General features: G+C 35.9%; 1 protein-coding gene across 1 annotated transcript in view; it reads right to left on the minus strand.

The window, feature by feature from the left end:
• Positions 1-22,713, minus strand: part of THSD7A (thrombospondin type 1 domain containing 7A) — a gene marked incomplete at both ends in the record, with an annotated part of 440,777 nt that overhangs the window by 84,337 nt on the left and 333,727 nt on the right. The window contains one exon of the mRNA XM_080701061.1: positions 14,156-14,350. Within this exon, the coding sequence (XP_080557187.1) occupies positions 14,156-14,350 (195 nt within the window). The remainder of the gene's footprint in view (positions 1-14,155; positions 14,351-22,713) is intronic.

Here is a 22,713-nt window from a genome sequence, read left to right on the forward strand (position 1 = left end):
GTCTAGTATCAATATAAAATATGTAGTATGCATTATACTTGCTTTTGAAGAATATGGAGGACCTTAAAGAGAGAAGTTGAACATGAGGTACAATGAAGCCCATGTGATTGCTAACCAGAAGAAATGGGTGAATAGAGAAAATATATGGCCCTTCTCTTTCTCTAAAATGTCAAACTGCCAGGCATGGTGGCGCACGCTTGTAATCCCTGCGCTTGGGAGGTGGAGACAGGAGGAGCGTGCTGTTTCGGAGCCAGCCGTGCTGGCTTAAGAGACCCTGTTTCCAAATAAAAAGTATAAAATAGGTCTGAGAGTGTAGCCTGGAAGTAGAAGGGCTTCCAGGAACCCCAGTACCACCAATAAATAAATAAATAAAATAAAATGCCCAAACTAGGGACTATCAGGAATACCAGAGGGACTCCAGATAAAGGAAGGGAAACCTCAGCAAAGCTGAAATGGAAGGGTCAGAGAGGAAGAAGGCTGAGGTTGATTAATGGAGGAGCTACATCCAAATATGTGTAAAAGTATGAATATAGCATGGTCAACCTGGACATTCATTGCTGGGAGGGGGGAAGGGGTAGTGTGGGGAGGGCACCAAGCACAGTCTGAATGTATGCCAATTTCAATATGATCTACAAAAAAATAAATAAAGCAAAAAATAATAAACTTTCAGTCATAAAATATAAAAAAAGAAATAGGTGAGACTCTGAGGATGAGACTCTGGATGAGAAAATCTGTGTGTCTTTTCAAATGTATGCACAAAAGTCTTATTTACAGATTTTATTTTGTTTTATTTTATTTTATTTGTGGTACTGGGGATGGAACCCAGGGGCATTCGACCTCTGAGCTACACCCCCCAGTCCTATGTTTTATTCTTTATTTTGAAACAGGGTCTCACTGAGTTGCAGAGGGCCTCACTAAGTAGTAGCTGAGGCTGTCCTCAAACCACAATCTTCCTGTCTCAGCCTAAATGCTGGGATTACAAGTGTGCACCACCATATCTGGCCTATTTACAGATTTTAAAATTCTGCTTATTTTAATGTATTAGGTTTTAGGGTGATTATAAATAAAAATGTTAAAATTGAATGCTACTTTATGATATTCCAAAGGATTACTGCAAAAGTAATTGAGTAATGATATTATAGTTGTTTAAATATAAAATGCCATTTTAGTTCTCTGAAAGAAAAGGAAATAGTTGCAAACTAAACAATGATACATGCTTTCTGTGTAACTCTAATTTTTATTGTATGGTCACTGAAATAGTTTTCTATGACTTACAGTTTTTATATCTCTTTTTTTTTTTTTTTTTTTTTTTGGTGGTCCTGGGATTCCTGGAAGCCCTTCTACCTCCGGGCTACACTCCCATACCTATTTTTACATTTTTATTTGGAAACAGGGTCTCCTAAGCCAGCGCACGCGGCTGGCTTCGAACCTGCGTGATCCTTCCATCTCTGCCTCCCAAGTGTGGGGATTACAAGCGTGCACCACCACGCTCGGCTATATCACTCTTTTTCATTCATTGAAAGGAAAGATATTCCAAAATGTCTACATTCTGAGTTCAAATCTTTTGTCACTCTGTAGCACATGCTCCTCCAAGTCCGTGTTCTCCTAGGCAGTATTACTGTGTTTCATAAAAGCTGTTGGTGACAGAAGATTTCTCCCAGAGTTCCCCCTCGCTGTCTCCAGAACTTCCTTCTTGAACACTGATGCTTATTTGTAGGTTTTAAGGCTGTTGCAGTCTTAATTGCCAGAGAAGGTGTCAATGAGAGGCTTAAGCACTCAGCAAGGATTTATTCTTCTTCCTACAATGGTCCTTGGCTGTTTTTAATTGTGTGTTTGGCAGAAGTATCATGTGATTGCTACTTACAACAGGGATGACAATGAAGCTCACACGCACAAGCAGAGAGAACTGTCATAACTACTGATTGGTCATGGCGGTTTAAAATGCTCACGATGTTGATGCAGTAATTCCAGAGATATCAAGGGGTCAGAAACACGCATCTTTTCAGCCGTAGAATATGGTATGGAAGTTTTCATTCTCAATCTCTTTTTCATGCTCACCTCATTAGAAGTACTTCCTAGGTGGAGTCTCATTTCTGTGTTCACAATTGTCATATGAGTTAAACAGTATCAAAAGAATAACACCACACAACTTAAATGGCATGACCACGGTAACTGTGAGGAATTTAGAAAGCCCAATTTCTTACTGCTGTGCTATTTCTGATGCAAAATTCGAAAGTAAAAAGGCTTACATTATTAAAAAGAAGGTACTGGAAAAATCTGTTGCTCATTTTAGTGGCAATTTGATCCCAGTGGCCAGGACCTGAGCTGTCCTCAGTTATTACCTCTTTTGTGTTAAGGATATCCCTCCCTTCAGCAAATAAATCAGTAGGCATATATTTAAGAACTTAACAGCAATTTAGAATCATGTATGCAGTGTTGAATGTGGTCTCAGTATCAGAATATCCTGCATTAAACAGCACTTTATTAATGTTCCTTGCTTCACAAGGTGAAAACATGTCACTGTTCATATCCTACCTTCCATCACATAGCTCAGTGGCCCTGGCAGTCCCCACAAAGAAGTTTAGGATTTGAATAGAAATGAATGTTAAAACATACTAATTGGATTGTGGAGAAGTAAATGAGAACTCTTATTACCCATTCCCCGAGGCATTAGTTGTATTCAATTTCAACTCTCAAACACAAGTTAATTATAGGGTATGTGTGTATATAATTATCAAAAATTTGTATATATATGATACATATAAAATTTATATATATCTTATATATTATATATAAATTTTTGGCAATTTCTCTTTTATATTTAATACTAAAATTTCTCCTCTTCTACAAAAAAAAATGTTTACTGACAACATTTTTACCACGAGCATGAGTGTTATTTCGACAGTGAGTTTTAAACTCCGAATTGTTTTTGACATTGGAATTGACTGATTGGCTTTGGAAAAAAATGACCAAAAAAAAAAAAAAAAAAAAAACTTCTACAACATCAGCATGTTTCAAGGAACTGCAAGTAGCTGTTAAGTTTACAGACATAAAACCTATTTATTTTCTTGCCCCAATCCACATTTAAACTACGTCAGCAGTTTGGGTCTGGTGTCAGGATCCTTGTACAGATAAGCCCCGATGTGCTCTTAATTAGAACAACAGTATGGCAAGTTTGATACTCTGGTTTGGAGCAATCAGTCATTTCAGCCTTGTCATGTTGCTTGGGGAATAATTTAATGATTTAAAAATTGATAAATATAATATTAAATGCATCTATTATTTATAGGAAGACTTAATTCCAGACATCTGGGAATATTTTCATAACATTGGGGAAGTTATAAAATAAAATGTGACCTGTGAAAAAAGTTAGCAATAAATTTTTTTTTTTTTTTTTTTTTTTTTTTTGTGTGTGTGTGTGTGTGTGTGTGCCGTACCAAGGATGAAACCTAGGGGCACTGTACCTCGAAGCTACACCCCCGGCCCTGTTTTTTAGTTAGTTAGTTTATCTATCTATCTACCTATCTATCATCTATCTATCTATCTATCTATCTATCTATCTCAGTACTGGGGATGGAACCCAGGGGCATTCTACCTGCAAGCTACTTCCCCAGCCCTATTTTTTATTCTTTATTTTGAAACAGGGTCTCACTGAGTTGCAAAGAGCCTGAGTTGCAAAGTAGCTGAGGCTGGATTCTAACCTACAAGATCCTCCGCTTGCAATAAATGTATCTTTAAAAATAATCTGTTTTGTAAAAATATATGCTTTGTGCTAAAACTACTATTTAGATTTTCTATCATCCATCAAAGTAAAGAACTTAGTGACACCTGGATACAATTCTTTGATATAAGGAAACTTTTATGCTCGCATTAAAACACTAGTATATAAAACCAGTCTTTTAGAAATGGAAAAGTAACTTTTCTTCCCCACATCAAGTTCTCAAAAATCTTTTTTTAGGATGCATTTGATTAGAGCTTGGTGTTTGTGATTTTGGCATATAAATTGTAAATATGACATATTTAAAAAATAACCCACTTCGAAGCCATAATCATACAACATATTGACTGTGTAGTCTCACATGGAATTCTTCAAGGGACAGAAGCAAAACTAGAAATGGTTCCTACTACTTAAAAGATTATAATGCAGTGAGTAAGAGGAGTAGGTGATAATACAAGCATACACAAGAGTACAATTCTACCTGGAATGTCATGATTTCTGAAGAGATGTATTTGGTATAATTAGAATGCAAAGGGGTTAGACTTCATTATGTTTTAGAAACTGGAAAATGTCTCAGAAAGGAGGAACCAAGATGAGTTTTGAGGCAGATAGGATTTTGACATGCAGAGTACTGAGAAGGTAGAGGGGAAAGAGAGAATATTAAACAGAAGAAAAATACCTAAAAGCATGCAGGTATGACCTGGAGAATTAGCAGTACTGACGCAGTTGATTGGAATGGAAAGTAACTAGAAACAAAGATAAGGAACGGTCCTGGATGCATGTCATGAAGAAGCTACAACATGTTTATAACATTGCTGGCTATTGCAGCCCATTTCCTTTTGATAGCTGGCCACAGTTGAGTGCAAAGTGAATTGGAAATAGCAAGCTTTGGAAAAACTAAATCATAAAAACTTTCCCTTCATGAGTACTCAAGAGATTCTGCTGTAAGACAGCACCATCTGCCATTTTTTCTTAAAGAAAGAGGTAGAAGCCTTCCCACTATGGAGTCCACATGAATCCTATGTGGTTGCAATGTAGAAATAGATTGAAGCAGAAGGCTCTTTTTAAGGTCAATAGTGGGAGGATGGAAAATTTACTTAGAAACCAGAGTTATGTATGTTCCTCAAATTCCTCTAGGAAGTAATAGTGTTCCTTGGCTCATATATCAAAATAATTTAGCTGTAAAAACTGAAATAGTTAAAATAGAAATATTATTTACATCCATGTTTTATAAAGTGTGATTTTGAAAACTACAAATTTTTTTGAGAAAAATTGGCATAATTTTATTTTAATCTGCATCTATTCTCTGTGTATATAAAGCAGATATAGGGCATATTGATATTTGGCTGATGAAGTTATATCAGGTCATTCTGAACTTTGCAAAAATAAATATTTTCTAATTTTTTACTTAGAATAACTGTATAATGAAAATTAGCAGATATTGTCATAATATTCAGTGGAAACATTTCAAACATTATTTTTTTCCTTTTTAAGTGAAGTTTGATACAAATCTGCTAGGGGTTCAAAAAACTGAGAAGGCTAAAAACTTTACATCAATATTTAAGTTTTGTTGAAATTCAGTTGACTACTACTTATCACACACACACACACACACACACACACACACACACACACACAAGCATATATGTCATATCTATCTATCTATGCACCAGACTTAAGTATTTCAATATTGCTTTCTTTTAAAACTTCCCAACATAACTTTAAAGCAGCTTTTGGAACAAATCCAACACTTTACATAATATAAGGAAGACTCTTTCCTTAAAGCAAATAGTGTTTAAAAAGTAAATTATCAATTTTATTAAGTAGAAAGTAACATACACATACTTACACAAACACACATAAGCATGTTTATGACTGGGAATCGAAACAAGAAGTATTCTACATTTAAGATACATCCTCAACCCTTTTTAAAAATTTTTTGTTTAGAAACAGGGTCTCACTAGGTTCTGAGAGCCACACTAACTTTCAGAGGCTCTCCTCGAACCTGACATTCTCCTATCTCAACCTCCCAAGTACTAAGGTTACAAGTGTAGGCTACTACCCTGGCTCATAATCACTTTTCCTAAGTGAAAAAAATTGCCTTTACATTCTTTAGTGTATTAACTATCTCTAGGTGCTATCACTTCTGATTTTGGTTTCCAAACAAAATTTCATTAAAAAGCATTTTATGACTATTTTTGTGTATTGTTGATACTAAGGTTATGTAATAACACTCAAGATTGTATGAAAAAAATATAAATTGACTTTGCTTTACTATTTACTTTTAATTTTTTTAAACTAACTGACATTTGTAACAGAAGTACACAATACTTAAAAGCACAGTATTGAGGAGGTAGAAGGAAATAGGCAGATAGGGAAGAGGCCTCAGTAGAAAAAACTTAATTTCCTGAGGGGTGACGAATATCAGTTCTCTCAAGGTTCAGAGTTAAGAACGACCAAAGCTTCACAAAACCATATGTTTACTAATCAACAAACCCAGGAGAAATCACTGGAGCAAGTCTGACACTTCTACTGAAAGGAGACCCTTCAAAGGACACGCAAATGACACTCCTACTGAAAGGAGACCCCTCAAAGGAAATGCAAATGCCCTATGTAAATTTTGAGAGCTGCTTCCCAAACTCCAAGCATTAGAGGACATGCAGATATATATAAATCCCTAGTGCAGTCACCAGGATGGTTACCCACTCTGGAAACCCCTCCCCGTTGGGGAGCTTCTCTCTCTCTTGCAGGTCGTGTTAGCTTTGAGAGAAGGTGGGGTGCAATTGAAGGCACTTGGCCCGGGCTACACTCGGGTAGTGACCTGAAGGCTTCTGCTGGACACCAAGGCTGACCAGGGCCCCTAGGAGTGACCTGTACTTCCTTTCTAGCAGATCGCGTGGACTTTGGGAGAAAGCAGATTGCAACTGAAGACACTTGGCACGGGCTACACTCAGGTAGTGATCTGAAGGCAGCTACTGGACACCAAAGCCCTGATAGCCCTTAGGGGTGTTCTGCCACTTTCCCCTATTCCCTGCTGCTTCCAATAAACCTTTTACTCCCCTTCCTGCGGTCTGCGGGTGTCATTCTTCGCTCTCCACAGAAAAGAACCCAGTAAGGAAATGCCAAGTTTCTTCTCAAGAAACTCTGTTTCATCGAGTTTCTTCTCAAGAAACTCCATTTCAACTTAAGGAAACACTGGGTTTCTTCTCAAGAAACCCTGCGTTTCAGTATCTCTGGGTATGGTGGTGCACGCATGTAATCTCCGTGTTTGGGATGCTGAGACAGGAGGATCACACTGGTTTGAAGCCAGCCGCAGCTACTTAGTGAGACTCTCAGCATCTTAGTGAGACCCTGATTTTAAATCAAATAGAAAATAGGTCTGGGAGTATAGCCTGCAGGTACCACAAAACAAACAAACAAACAAACAAAAATTGACAAAGGCAATAAGTAAATAAGTTTGAATCTTAGGAAAGATGCTTCCAGGAACAATGCAGCAATTTATACTCCCACCCCACCCCCTGCCACACAACACCCTCATTGCTTAAAATCTTTATTGCTAAAACAAAACTGTAATGACTATTCTCTTAATCAACTACTTCATAGTCCATGAAATCATTTTGAAACTTTGCAATCAAGTAATACAACTAACTTTTGCTCTCAGGAACTTCATATGCCTAGTGTTCTCAAGAGAACTCCAAGGAAATGTAAATCCCAAGCTCTGTGTGAGTGAGGAGGAGGTTTCCAAGGAAATACTTAGGTACCTGAATAGTGTGAACATCCATCACGAAACCATTAAATCATTTAATGTGTGTAGTTCCTTGGACAGTTTACTGGCTGATGTGATGATAAAATAAAATGCTTAGACACAAAATGTCAGTAAAAATTTTAAGTATAATAACCAATATCAATTAAAGATATGCCTATTGCAAGGCAATAAAACTATAAGAGCTACATAGAGATTATTCTAACAGTATATTAATGGAAAAAATGTTTTAGCATATACAATAATGAAAGGTTTCAATGGAAGTGATCTTCATTCTTGGCCGTGAAGAGTAGATCAGATTTGAGTAAGTTCTATGTTACATTATACTTAAAAAGCACAATATCGCCGGGTGTGATGGTGCATGCTTGTAATCCCAGGACTTGGGAGGCTGAGATAGGAGGATCACAAGGTTCAAAGCCAGCCTCAGTTACTTAGTGAGGCTCTCAGCAACTTAGTGAGACCCTGTTTCCAAATAAAAATATAAAATTGGTCTGGGAGTATAGCCAAGAGGTAGAAAGCCCCTGTGTTCCATTCCCAGTACCACCAATAAATAAATAAATAAATAAACAACAAACAAACAAATAAAAGCATATTATCAAATTTTTCCTGGACTATTTGGAAGAATCTGATAAAATAATGCCTATTACCCTAAATGCTTTAGGGTGTATTTCCTATAATCAAGGGCATTTTCCTATACATAAATTTTAAAATTTCCTATACTTTCAATTTAAAAATCATGATACAAATATGGATACATTATTACTACCTATCCTTCCATCCCCATTCAAGTTTTCCGACTGTCTTAAATTATCTTTCATGACACAAGGAATTTGTTCAGAATCAAGAGTCACATTTAGATGTCCTATTTATTGTTCGTTTCTCTTAATCTGAAACAGGTTTTCTGTATTTCCTTAATTTTATAATTTAGATATTTGAAAGAATAATGATCAGCTATTTTGTATACTATCTTTCAGTGAGAATTTGTCTAATGATTAGCTTCCATATACACATTTTTGGAATATCACAGAAATAACATCATGTTCTCATTTTACGTTAAAAACACCAGGTTTTAATTCGTACCATTACTGAAGATGGTAACTATAGTTACTAGATTAAGGTGATGTCCCTAAAACTTCTCCCATAGGAAGGTGTTTGAGAGCATGTAACCATAGTGCTTTTCATCATATGTTCAATTTACTCACATATTTATTTCAAGTATGGATCCATGTTTCCTATTTTATATAGTGAGTTATGGTCTATTAGGATCATTATTTTGGCATTCAAATTGTTTGCATATATGCCCAGTGGGAGACTATTAAGCTGGCTCCTGCATCTTTTGGCTTTTGACATATTCTCTTTCTTTATTTTCTAGCACAGGATTCTCTAGGGCTATCTACAACTTTTCCTGTCTCCGAGGTATTATTGATTTCTCCAAGGAACACTGGCTCCTTTTATTGGAGAATGGTATTAAAAACCAAGATCTGGGGCTGGGGACATAGCTCAGTGGTGAAGTGCATGCTTAGCATACACAAGATCCTGGGCTTACTTCCCAGCATGTGCACGTACGTACACACACACACACACACACACACACACACACACGAAAAGAGAGAGAGAGAGAGAGAGAGAGAGAGAGAGAGAGAGAGAGAGAGAGAGAGAAAAGAAACCAAGTTTGAGATACTTACTGCTGTGGATTCTTGCTGCTCTTGTGTCTTTTCAGTGAATAGCAATAATGATATCTATAGCTATGTATATAATATGCATATATCTATATACTTACATACTCACATTTATACTTATTTCTATATCTATCTTTACAAATTAAACACCACACACACCCATTGATAACTGCCAACTCCCCCCAAATACATGAAAGCTTAATTCAGTTTCTTTTCTTATTTCTAACTACCTGCCTCTGCAATAAGAAACTTGATTACTATTATTTATTTTCATTTTTTGTGTGTGATAGCAGGGATGGATCCCTGGGGCATTCTACCTCTGATCTACACCCCCCAGCCCTATTTTCTATTCCCTATTAGCTGAGGCTGGCTGCAAACCATGATCCTCCTGTCTCAACCTTCCAAATGCCAGGATTACAAGCATGCACTACCATGCCTGGCTCTATTATTTTTAATACAAATGCTTCCTTGATAAATCTCCCTCTTTACCTCCAATTTCCCACTATGATCTCTAATGCTTCACCCACAGGGTATCTTTTTCACTCAGTCCATGCTCTGACACCCCCATGAGGCCACTTCACATGATGGAAACTCTCTACAACCCTGCCTTGCTCGGTGCCACACTGAACTGGCTGCCTTCATAGATAATGACACTCTATCTTAACTCTGTGGTGCTCTGACATCCAGTGTTGGGCCCTGTGCCAGCAGGGTGGGGATTTGTGGTGTTTCTGAGTGGGATGTGAGAAGAGTGTGCAAAGTGGGAGGGTTTGCCTGGTGTGGAGTTACAGAGTTCTGAGTAGTGAAGAGGTTGCATATATACAACCAGATTGAGAAAACTGGAGTAAGCTTATTATCAGTCGTTCCTCTTTGTGTAGCATTCAGGAAGATTATTTCCTACGCATTCCTTCTTAAAGTTAAGTATAGTTACATGATGCATTTTAGCAACAAAATGTGAGAAATTATTTCTAGGTGGAAGAACTTAATTGCTGCTGCTTTTAAATCAATAGTCTCCAACATCTGCTTCCTCTGGAATAGGGCTTATGGAAACAGGCTTTATACAGTGGTGTAATGCTGACACATTTCCTGAAGGGCAGACTGCCCTGGAAAGTTAACCCCAAACTGTAGCTAAATTCCCTGGAAGAACAAATGAGTGAGCCTTTTTTTTTTTTTTTTTTTTTTTATTAAGCTTTTGAATTTCTGGGTTCTTTATTATTAAAGAACAATTTAGTCTGTCCTTACTGTACCAGTATTAGGAATTGGCCTAAAAAGGAGATTTGAAAAAGAAGTTTGGGTTATGAATATATATTTCAAAAATCGGTCTATAGAAAGTGGAGTTTAAATCTGTCAAAAAATGAAAGAAGTAGTTAGGGCCTGGTTACTGCCAGGCACTCAAGTAGCTGTTATAATGCAAAGTTCCCTCCTGAAAAGTAATTAGCAAGTGGATAGAGGAGTTGGGACCTAGGACTTTCATATTTTAAAAACAGGTTTGCATAATAAATGATATCTAGCAAGAAGCTAAGAATTCTCCAAGAGTATGGGAGGAGGGAATTGACCTTTGTGAAAGGGGAGCAGATACCTTGGAGCCCCTGACCTTGTGAATCATTCTGGTCTTAACAACAACAATAACAGAAAACCCTAGGCTTATACCTGCAGTTAGGCAGGAAGGTTTTTTTCCAGGTCAGAATCCACATAAGTATAACAAAAGAGGTCTGCCTGGAGTTAAGGGGAGGGCTTACACCTAGATCATAGGATTATGTGGTAGAGCAAGATGGGGGACTTTGTATCTACAAAAAGCTGTTTTGTATTTTGAACGCCAGTGACTTCATTTCGGGTCATCTCACTATGTCACTCTGTGGCATAGTCCTTTAAGCTCTATCTTTTCCTCTTTCTAATGGTGCCATAACAGTTTCAACCATAACATTTAAAACTCTGGTGACTTCGTTTCAGGCCACCCCCAATACTATCCTGCGATAGTATAGGATTTTAACTGTCTTCTTTCTTTCTTTTCTTTTCTTTCTTTCTCTCTCTCTCTCTTTCTTTCTTCCTTCCTTCCTTCCTTCCTTCCTTCCTTCCTTCTTTCCTTCCCCTTTCTTCCTTCCTTATTTTCTTTCTTTCTCTCTTTCCCTTCCTTCCTTCCTTCCTTCCTTTCTTCCTTCCTTCCTTCCTTGTGGTACTGGGGTTCCTGGAAACCCTTCTACCTCCGGGCTACACTCCCTTAAGCCAGCATGGCTGGCTTCGAACCTGCAGGATCCTCCTGTCTCTGCCTACCAAGCACGGGGATTACAAGCGTGCGCCACCACGTCCAGCGAGATTTCTTATTTCTATCTTTGTAATAATAAACTCATTTAAGTTTTCAGCAAGAGTCCGGACTAGTGTTCCATTGATCCTAGTTCTGGACATGGACCTCAGCTATGGGAAGTTTCTGGGTGCCTAACAGAGGTCCCCAGGAACAGTCCCCCCCAAACCATAACAGTTTAAACTGTAACACTTATTAATTATAAGAGGTTATCTAATCTTCAGTGTGATGTTTAATGATAACTTTCTAACAGATAAATGAAATATAGGTTGTTGCACTTATTTTGTAAATCCAGAAATACTCAGCACATGGACTTGTCCTATAAGTTATTTCATCATAAAATTGTACAAGTTCATGTCTAAACCCTCCAGATATTATTTTGTTGCTGTGGTGTTTTCATTTAAAGTTATGATAGGAACTTTCTTATCTGTAGAAAATTAAGAACATTGATGATGTATACAAAATAATAATTTTTGAGGAATAGAAAGGCCTACTTTGGTATAGAATTATGAAGCATTATCTGATTGGCAGGGAAAAATTAAAAATTCTTGCAGATGTAATTTCTAAATAATTTAAAAATAGATCAGAATTATACATACAAAATATAAAAATAAAAATAATTATTTCAAATAAGAGCAAATATGTGTCAGTGGTCAGGAAGTAACAGGTACTAAATACAGTTTTAAAGGCTAGATTCTGAGCCGGGCGTGGTGGCGCACGCTTATAATCCCCGCGCTTGGGAGGCAGAGACAGGAGGATCACGCAGGTTCGAAGCCAGCTGCGCACACTGGTTTAGGAGACCCTGTTTCCAAATAAAAATGTAAAAATAGGTCTGGGAGTGTGGCCCAGAGGTAGAAGGGCTTCCAGGAACCCCAGTACCACACACACACACACACACACACACACACACACACACACAAAAAAAAAGGCTAGATTCTTCATTATAAGTCCCATATATGTATACCAGTTTTTATAAATATTATTAATAGATAAAAATATCAGTATACTCTCCACTTATAGTTTCCAGTGTGGTTTGTTAAAATTATGTTTTGAATTCGTGACCTCATGATTTATTACATAAACATCTGTAATTTTCCAGAATGATTTGCTCATGATGCAACTACTAGACTTAATTAAAAATTATCACAGTCCCACCATTTCAAATTAAATCGATGATACATATAGAAGAAAAATAATAAATTTTTCCCTTTAAAATATTTAATGACCTTCCAGTGTGAAGTACCCTGTCTATAGAAATAATGATGTGGTGAGTTTCTGCAGGCATAGCAAAGTCCTTGCCATGTGACTCAGGGTGAAAAGTCACTCATTACTAGTCACACAGCAAGTGTCTGCAGAGTATAATAGATTTACAGGAAGAAGGGTGACCACAGATCTAATTTTAATGAAGCCCAAGACATAATCTGAGCTGATAGAGTTTGAAGTCTGAATGTAATCTATAGGAGGTTAAAGTTATTGTCAGCACAAGAAACAAAATTTTTCCTCTAAAATTTTCTATTTTTCAAGAGATCCACATGTTTCCTAGCAAACAGTTTATATTAACGAAACAGGAAAATATTTTTGACTGTATAAAGAAAATTCTAAATTTTCTGATAGACTGATCTTTTTATACTGAAAAATTTCCACTCATATAAATACTCGCGTATTAATGTAATTCTGTTTGCACATTTATGACATACACAGCAAGTCTGATTAATTAAGAATAGTATCAGATATCTACCACTAAAATACTTAACAGGAAAATAAAAATGATAGAGATTGCACAAAATTTCCTGGAAATTATTTATTTGTAGAAATGCATGCTTGCTACAAACAAAAATCATTATTTATTAGTGTTAAATGTGAATGAAGAGGTCATTTAGCTTGATAATATTTAAATAACATACCTATATTCTTGACAAAGAATGTGGCTTAATGGGAAAGAACTTGATTTACTTCTGTGCTTTCCTATTCCTGAGTCATTTTACAGAACAATGGGAGAGAGTGAGTGGGACATACCTGCCAGCACTGAGTCAAATGAGCATTGGTGATCACGTTTCAAGACAATTACCAAGAGGCCTGTATTTCTTGACAATGAAATTCTCAAGTAAGGTATAAATGTATGAAATCATGCTTTATTCACCCAATAAGGTGAAATGATTTAGAAGCAATGTTTTACAGATAAAAAACAATATGAGAACTCTGAATCTCAGAATCCATGTTCAGAAACTCAACTGGCTGAAAATACATGTACTTTCTAGTCAAGTAGCAATCAAGCTGGTGTTGCTTTAAAATAAACTTTTTCATTGGACAGAAATGACTGAGACAATAGGATATGATTTCAAAGGGCAAAGTGTATAACTGAACTAGAGAAAAAAGCAAAGAAACATCTGGAATTTGTGGACTCACTTTCACAGGTCTAACACTTTAAAGTAGGCAGTATTTAATATTAGGAGAATGGACAAAAAAAATTACGTTCACTTTGAAAAGTCTTTCCGCTTTTATTAAAGATCTATTTTAAGATTGGTTTTGGTGGACAGAAGCAAATTGCTCACCACATTAACAGATTTTAAAGTTCTTTAGATTGCTAGATTCCTGTTAGATAATTTTCACAGACTCTGATCTTAGCCACACTACACAAAGTACATGTCTGTCAATTTCTAAAAGGAACCTAAGTCCTTTCTGAAGTTGAATGGTCTTACCTTCTTCACCTGCATAGGCCAGAATGGACCGTGCTCTTATCTGTTTCCCTTCTGTGGTTTTCCCTGAGCAGGTGTGTGAGCAGGAGGACCACGTAGACCACGCGCTGAGCACACAGTCCTTTGGACATGGAGCATCACAGGCCACAGGAATGGGGAAGATGGCATCTCTGCACAGTTGTCTGTCTACTTCTTCTCCTGGGAAAGACATGATAATCAATACCCTATCACGGTTAAATTCATATAAAATGAGCTATTGAAACTTGATGGGCACCCAGATAAATCAGATCACTTTCTTTTTGTTCTTAGTTAAAAAAAAAGCCAAGATTGCTTATTATAGTTAGATGTTAAAAGAACACCAGAAATAAGCATACACATACAAAGAAGACTAAAAATCTGATTAAAAAGTCTGAACTCTGTGAATTAGTCCTTTACTATTAGTCTACCAATGAGTTCAGTGGATCAAAATGAAACAAATACGCTACAAACAAGCAAATAGTATTTTGCTATTTTGCCACAGAATAGAAATAATTCTCAATGAATATATCAAAAGTATGTGGTAGGCCTTGCATTAAGTGTCCTCAAGTGCCAAAAGATTAGAGACTGTGCCATTCCTTACAACTATTAGATAAGGAATTCAAAGCTGTTTCTCACAGATAAAAGATTAGGAGTATTGTCTTAATGTAACTCCTTTATTTATACATTTGAAAAACAGACAGAAAATCAGAAGTCAATTGGAAATCCTCTAATATTTTAATAGGTACTAGTTTGCCAGGCCTTTCATCATTAGACAAAACAAGTCAATTGAACAACAAATCCACAACGAAAGAAACAAAAACAACAATTCCATTCACTATAACCTCAAAACCAATAAAATACCTAGGAATAAACCTAACCCAAGATGTAAAAGACCTCTACAACAAAAACTATAAAACATTAAAGAAAGAAATAGAAGAAGACCTTGGAAGATGGAAAGATCTCCCGTGCTCATGGATAGGCAGAATAATTATCATCAAAATGGCCATTCTGCCAAAACTGATCTATAGGTTCAATGCAATTCCCATTAAAATACCAGTGACATTCTTCAGAGACCTAGAAAAATCAATCATGAACTTCATATGGAGAAGGAAAAGACCTAGAATAGCCAAAGCAATTCTCAATAACAAGAAACATGCAGGAGGCATTACAATCCCAGACTTCAAACTATACTATAGAGCAATAGTAGTAAAAACAGCATGGTACTGGAACAAAAACAGATATACTGACCAGTGGATTAGAATAGAAGATACAGAAACAAACCCACACATCTTTAGTCAATTAATCTTTGACAAAGGGGCCAAACACATACGCTGGAGAAAAGACAGCCTTTTCAACAAGTGTTGCTGGGAGAACTGGCTATCCATTTGTAAAAAGATGAATCTAAACCCCTATATCTCACCCAACACAGGAATCAACTCAAGATGGATCAAAGACTTAGAAATTAGACCTGAGACTGTGAAGTTAGTAGAGGAGAACATAGGTTCAACACTACAACATACTGGCACAGGCAGTAACTTTCTCAACAAAACCTCCAAAGCTCAGGAAATTAAAGCAAGTGGGATAACATCAAACTAAAAAGTTTCTTTTCATCAAAGGAAACTATCAATAACCTAAAGAGGAAGCCTACAGAATGGGAAAGGATCTTTACCAGCCACCATTCTGATAGGGGGCTAATATTCAGAGTATACAAAGAGCTCAAAAGACTCTACACTAGCAAAACAAACAACCCAATCAAGAAATGGGCAAATGAACTAAATAGACACTTCACAAAAGAAGAGATACAAAGGACTAATAGATACATGAAAAGATGTTCTTCATCACTGGCCATCAGGGAGATGCAAATCAAAACTACAATGAGATTCCATCTAACCCCAGTCAGAGTAGCAAGCATAAAGAAATCAAACAACAACAAATGCTGGCGAGCATGTGGGGAAAGAGGAACTCTTTTACACTGTTGGTGGGAGTGCAAACTAGTTCAGCCACTATGGAGATCTGTGTGGAGATTCCTAAGAAAGATGGGAATAGATCCACCATATGATCCAGCTATACCACTCCTGGGTATCTTTCCAAATGGGTTGAATTCAGAGAAATACAGCAACATATGCATACCTATGTTCATAGCAGCACAATTTGTAATAGCCAAAATATGGAACCAACCCAGATCACCATCAACAGATGAATGGATAGCAAAACTGTGGGAAATACACACAATGGAATTCTATTCAGCCATAAAGAAGAACAAAATTATATCATTTGCAAGAAGATGGAAAGCCCTGGAGAGTATCATGTTAAGTGAGATCAGACAAGCACAGAAGGAGAAGATACACATGTTTCCTCTAATATGCCCAAACTAAAAAACACAAAGGATACCAGTGGGACTCCAGATATTAGAGGGGAAATACTGGCTAAGTTTTAATGGAAAGATAGGAGAGGAGAAAGGCCGATCTTGATTAATGAGGGTCTACACCTGAACATGTGTAAAATTATGAATAAGACATGGTTAACTTGGACAACCATTGGTGGGAGGGGAGAAGAGAAAACGGGGGCGGGGGGGGGCGAGAGGGCACCAAATATAGTGTAAATGTATACTATTTATGTTCAATAAAAATTGTTAAAAAAAAGAAATATATTTATGTGCTAACAACTATTGTAAGGTCTTAAATTATTAGACTTCCTCACTAATAAGTAAAAGAGGCTCATCAAAATTATAATTTAGTCAACAAAATATATTCACTGATTTTTAGTTACTCTGATTTCTGGGATCTATTCAATTCTGCTCTTATTAGTTTTGTGGTCTAATATATACAGCAAAAAATATACAATTGATAAGTAGATATACAGATAAGTAAGTAGGATACAAAATCAGTATTGTCTAAGGCATTCAATATTTCATAATTTACATAGTAATAATGACTCCTCCTCGGGCTTTTTCTTAGTATTGAAGTGGGGGACTTGCATATATTTTATTTACTTAATTGCTATCTTTTTATTGGTGCATTGTAGTCATATATGTTACTGGAGTACAAGATGGAAAAAGCATATATGCACATATTACTCCTTTAGCCCTTCCCCAAGTCCCACCTCATTCCCCCTCTTCCTTCTCATGTTTGGCTTATTGATTGATTTGATATGCTTATTAATGTATATCATATAAATTAGGAAATTTTCCTCTTCCTCCTCCCATCAGCCCCAGTTAGGTCATCTTATTTGCTCATCTATGGTTTCTGCTGCTTTGTCTAGAGTTCCTCTTATGACCCTTTTTTCTCCCTAGCTTCCAAATATTAGGGAGATTATCCTATTTCTTACTTTTTGTGACCAAATAATCTCACTTAGCATAGTATTCTCAAGTTCCATACATTTCCCTGTAAATGATTTAATTTTGTTCTTCTTTATGGCTGAGTAAAATCATGGACCTATCCTTTGGGTACATATCCCATAGTTTTGTAAACCATTCATCTGTTGATGGACATCTTGGCTAGTTCCATAGTTTAGTAATTGTAAATTGTGTGGCTATAAATGTAGATACACATGCATTAGATTGGTAGTTTGGTTTCCATTCTTTTGGGTAGATACCCAGAAGTGGTATTGCTGGATGCTCTTGTAGGTTTGTTTCAGTTCTTCTGAGGATTCTCCATACTGTTTCCCAAAATGGGCGTACTAATTTGGAATCCCACCAGCAATGTGCTGGAGTTACCACTTTTTTACATCCTCAACAGCATTTGTGTTGTGTTTTGAATGATTGCCATTCTAGTTGGAGTTAGGTGAAATCTCAGAGTAGTTTTTGATTTGCATCTCTCTGATTGCTAAAGATGTTGAGCATTTTTTCATGCATTTATTGACCATTTGAATTTCTTCTTTTGTGAAGTATTTATTTAATTCTCTTGCTCATTTTTTGATTGAGTTGTTTTCTTAGTGCTGAGTTTCTTGAGTTCTCTGTATATTCTAGATATTAGTCCTCTATTGAAGGAATAGTTGGCAAAAAATTTATCTCATTCTGTTGGCTCTCTGTTGAGGTTCTTGATAGTTTCCTTTGCTTTACAGTTTTGCCAATACCATTTGTTGGACATACTATCTTTTTTCTAGTATATGTGTTTGGCCCCTTTGTCAAAAATCAATTGGTTATATGTGTGTGGATTTGTTTCCGAGTCTTCTATTCTGCTCCATTGGTCTATGTGTCTGCTTTTGTGCCAGTGCCATGCTGATTTTATTACTATGGCTTTGTAGTATAGTTTTCAGTCAGGTTTTGTGATGACTTCTGCATAGTTCTTGTTGCTGAGAACCACTTTGGCTATTCTGGTATGTTGTTGTTGTTGTTGTTGTTGTTGTTATTGTTCAAAATGAATTTAAGAACTGTGAGGAATGAGCTTGGTAGTTTAATGAGTATTGCATTGAATCTGTGGATCACTTTAGAAGAATGGCCATTTTGATGATATTTATTCTGCCTACCCAAGAACATGGGAGATCTTTCTATCTCCTAAAGTCTTTTTCAATTTCTTTTTTCAATGTTTTATAATTTTGTTTGTAGAGGTCTTTTGGTTAGGTTTATTCCTAAGTATTTTATTTTTTTGTGAGATATTCTGAGTGGAAGTGTTTTCTGAAATTCTTTTTCAGTGGATTTATGTATGGTTGGCATACAGGAAAGCTTGATTTTGTTAAGATTGATTTTGTATCCAGACACTTTGCAGAATTTGTTGATCAGTTATATAAGCTTCTACAAACAATCTCACTGTTGGATTTTGCATATTCTTTTCACTTTGTATAAAAATTCAGGTCTCCACACAGCTAACTTCTTTTCAATAGTTGGCTTCAATTCAACTTTTTCCCCCTTTATAGACATACACTCATAGTAATTGATATATTTTCATCATAGTTTTATATACTATTAGAACCATTTTAGTTAATTGTTTATATGTTATTGTTTAAGTTACTTGCCTCAAGCAAGTAACTTTGATTAAAAGAGCAGAGATACTAACCAATTCCTCAATTTATTTTTTTACCAGGTATGGTGTTAGTGAGAAGTCAAGACACCAAGGCAATTGGTAATGTATAAGCTTTTGTCTACAAAGAACTTAAGAAATGAGGACACTTAAGGAGTTTCTCAACAAAGTGCTATGTATTGCCAGCCAGACATTCTGTCAGATACAGAGAGTATGTGTGTTGATATGTCCGGGGTTACAGGTTTTGGCTTATAAATAGCAGTGGATTTTTGGAAATAAAGAGCCATTCAAATCTTTAACTTTGCTTCAGTGAATCTCTAGTCAACTCAACTAATTTAAACACTTAGTAGCTGTGCTCTTCTTCAGTTGAAAGATGACTTTTTTTTACCATTGGAGGAAAAAAAAGTCATCTTGGAAATGCTAGGTACAATAAATAGACAAATAAAAATGAATGAATGAATGAATGAATGAATAAATAAATAAAGTATGGCCTATGACTATCACAGGCAACTCCATAATTTGTTATCTCCAGCCTTTTTTTGAGGCTATTACTTTTATCTTACTTTTTATTAAAAAAAAATACCTGAAATAAGGTCACACATAACAGTATCAGAAAATAATTTCACTCTTCTTCATCACCTTAAAATGTGTTTCTTATTCATAAACTTTATTTTGATTATATAAGTATTATTTTTGTAAAACATTATGCCAGAGAATATATAGACATAAAATAAACACATGCATATGCAAAATCACATTAATTTATACTCTTCCATATTTGAGATATGGAAATTTTGCAGCTGAGCACTTTCAAAATTCCACTTTTTGATCTCAACTTCTCTATAGTTGGGACATAATCAACCACCAATGTCTCCATTATGGGACCTTTTGAGACACTGATTATCTGAGTGTGCATTCCATTAATTCTAGGTGGATACACTGGATAATCACTATTGTGATTGGTGGTGCTGTTATTGCCACGAGTGCATGCATGAGCCAGAACAACATTTTTTTTCTTCCTTAGTCTCTCTGCAGACTTTCTTATCAAGATTCTCATTCTGATACCATCAATATTTCAAAGCCTCCTCATGCATACCTTTGGTTATCAAATACACTATATTTTTGGCATATGTTTATCAACATAAATAATTTCCAAGGATTGCTTTGCATTTATATAGCTTGTTTTTCATCCATGAAGCTCTAGGCATTTTAACAAATATGAAAAAACAGGTATATTTGAATGAAATATATAACACAGAACTAAATGAACAAACCCCCATCTCTATATTTTATAATTCATGCCTTACCTTAAACCCAACTGAAACACATCTGCTTTAAAATTGTTTATGACGCTTTATATAAGAAGTTGAAATATAAAATAAAAATTCTTGGGTTTACTTAATTTATGAAATTGTAATGAGAGTTAAATGTTTAAATTTCTATATATCCATTTAATTTCTCTTTACTCACAACTGTAACTTTAAGAACATGTTTTCATAATTCATCATTTTAATAAACTTACACATGTATTTTGACATTCTGAAAGTAACCCCCAAACTTCCCCTTGTTTGGTCTATTTTTATGAACAACACTAAACTCTTACATGAACTCTTCAAAGCTATCCTTTTTTATTCTACTGTGTCTCCTATTTTCAGGATAAGAGACTTGAACATCTGCTTGAAGTAATTACACTAAAATTCATGAAGATTTCCATGGAAATAAAACAAAATGAGGACTGAGATCTGAGGATAAACTTTTACTTTGTTCATTAAAGTATATACTGAAAGCTTATTGTATGAATTACGTGAGAGCTCCCACAAAATATAAATTTTTAACCATGGTTTATAAAGGTTTTTATAGTTTCAAGGTCAAGATTGCAAAAATAGTACACTAAACATAATTAATCACATTTTAATGCAAAAAAGCACATGTGTTGTGAAACACCATTCCAGGAATGCTTCTTGAATTATTCTGGTTTCTTTTTAATCATAAAATTGTATAGCTTTTATGGTTAATAGTCATAGTAGTACTATGCTAAACATCATTACTGAAAAATGGACACTTATCATTATAATGGAACTGAAAAGGCGCTAAGCAGAAAGGAGACAGAAAGTAGAGAGAAGCTAGATTCAAAGACAAAATGAAAAAAAAAATCACATTATTTAGAAAGGCTCTAGTATTATAATTTGAGATTTAGGTTTCTCTTACTAGACTTATACTAACTTTACAGTAGTTTTTAGAATTATAATTGAGCTGATGTTATTTGTATTATTTAGAAATTGTCTTATTTATTTATTTATTTATTTATTATTTTTATTATTTTTATTATTTTTGGTGGTACTGGGGTTCCTGGAAGCCCTTCTACCTCCAGGCTACACTCCCAGACTTATTTTTATATTTTTATTTTGAAACAGGGTCTCTTAAGACAGCGTGGCTGGCTTCGAATCTGCGCAATCCTCCTGTCTCGGCCTTCCAAGCGCAGGGATTACAAGCGTGCACCACCACGCCTGGCATAGAAATTGTCTTTAAAAAGCATATTGATATAACAAAGGTCTTTATTTACATATTTATCAACCAATGAAAGTTAAACAGGGAAATAAAATAGAAAAACATGGAGTCTCATATATGCATCAAACTTTCTAGAAAATATTTATATATAACCATCTTATCTGAACTGTCTCACAACTAGAAGTTACGTCAATGTAGAATTACCCCCAGCTTACTGAGGTAGAAGACTCATTAACTGAGCTCCATAACTCTTCATTCCCTCATTTGAAGAGCATCTGGCTCTTCATCATAAATGGAAAACTGCCAAATTATTTTGAATCCCTCCACTCTCTCTGCTCTCATCCAGGTAGTGGGTCTGATTTGTTTAATCTCAAAGCCATGTATCTTTCAGGGTATTGTACACTTCCCTCTGGGCTTCTGTGGTACCATTTTCCCCTGCAGCCCATCATTGATTCTACCCTGAGGGTGTATTTTTAAAATGCAAATCTGAGCATCACAGTCTCTTCATTAACTCTTAGCTGAGCTCAGAAAACCTGAAACTCTAGTTGCCTCCTACTTTCCCTCCATTTTATACACAGAAAGTTATTTTCTTTGCCAGTTGACTGACATGCTGTCTTCTCAAGCTGTCATTTTGCATACACCATTTGCCTTTCCTGATAACCCCTGTCTTCCTACTAAGTCATCCTTTGAGCTAACTTTTCTTCTCTTGTGACTCTTTGAGTTTCTCAAATTTCTTATGGAGTTGTACTCTACATCTCTTTTCACAAAATATTGCAGACATAATGCTTTAAAAACTTTTGATAGCTGGGCATGGTGGTTGGTGCATGCCTATAATCCCCATATTTGGGAGGCTGAGACAGGAGGGTTATAGGTTCAAGTACTGCCTCAGCAAGTAGTGAGACTCTCATCAACCTAGTGAGACTTTGTTTCTAAATAAGAAATAAAATTGGGCTGGGGATGTAACACTAAGGTAGAAGGCTTCTGGGTTCCACTCCCAATACCACAAAACAAAAACAAATAGCAAACAAAAAAACCCTTTTGCTAATTGTTTGTTCACTTTGGGAGCCTTCTGCCTGG

This window comes from Muscardinus avellanarius (assembly GCF_963383645.1).
Source record: "Muscardinus avellanarius genome assembly, chromosome: 9".
NCBI classification, from domain to species: domain Eukaryota; kingdom Metazoa; phylum Chordata; class Mammalia; order Rodentia; family Gliridae; genus Muscardinus; species Muscardinus avellanarius.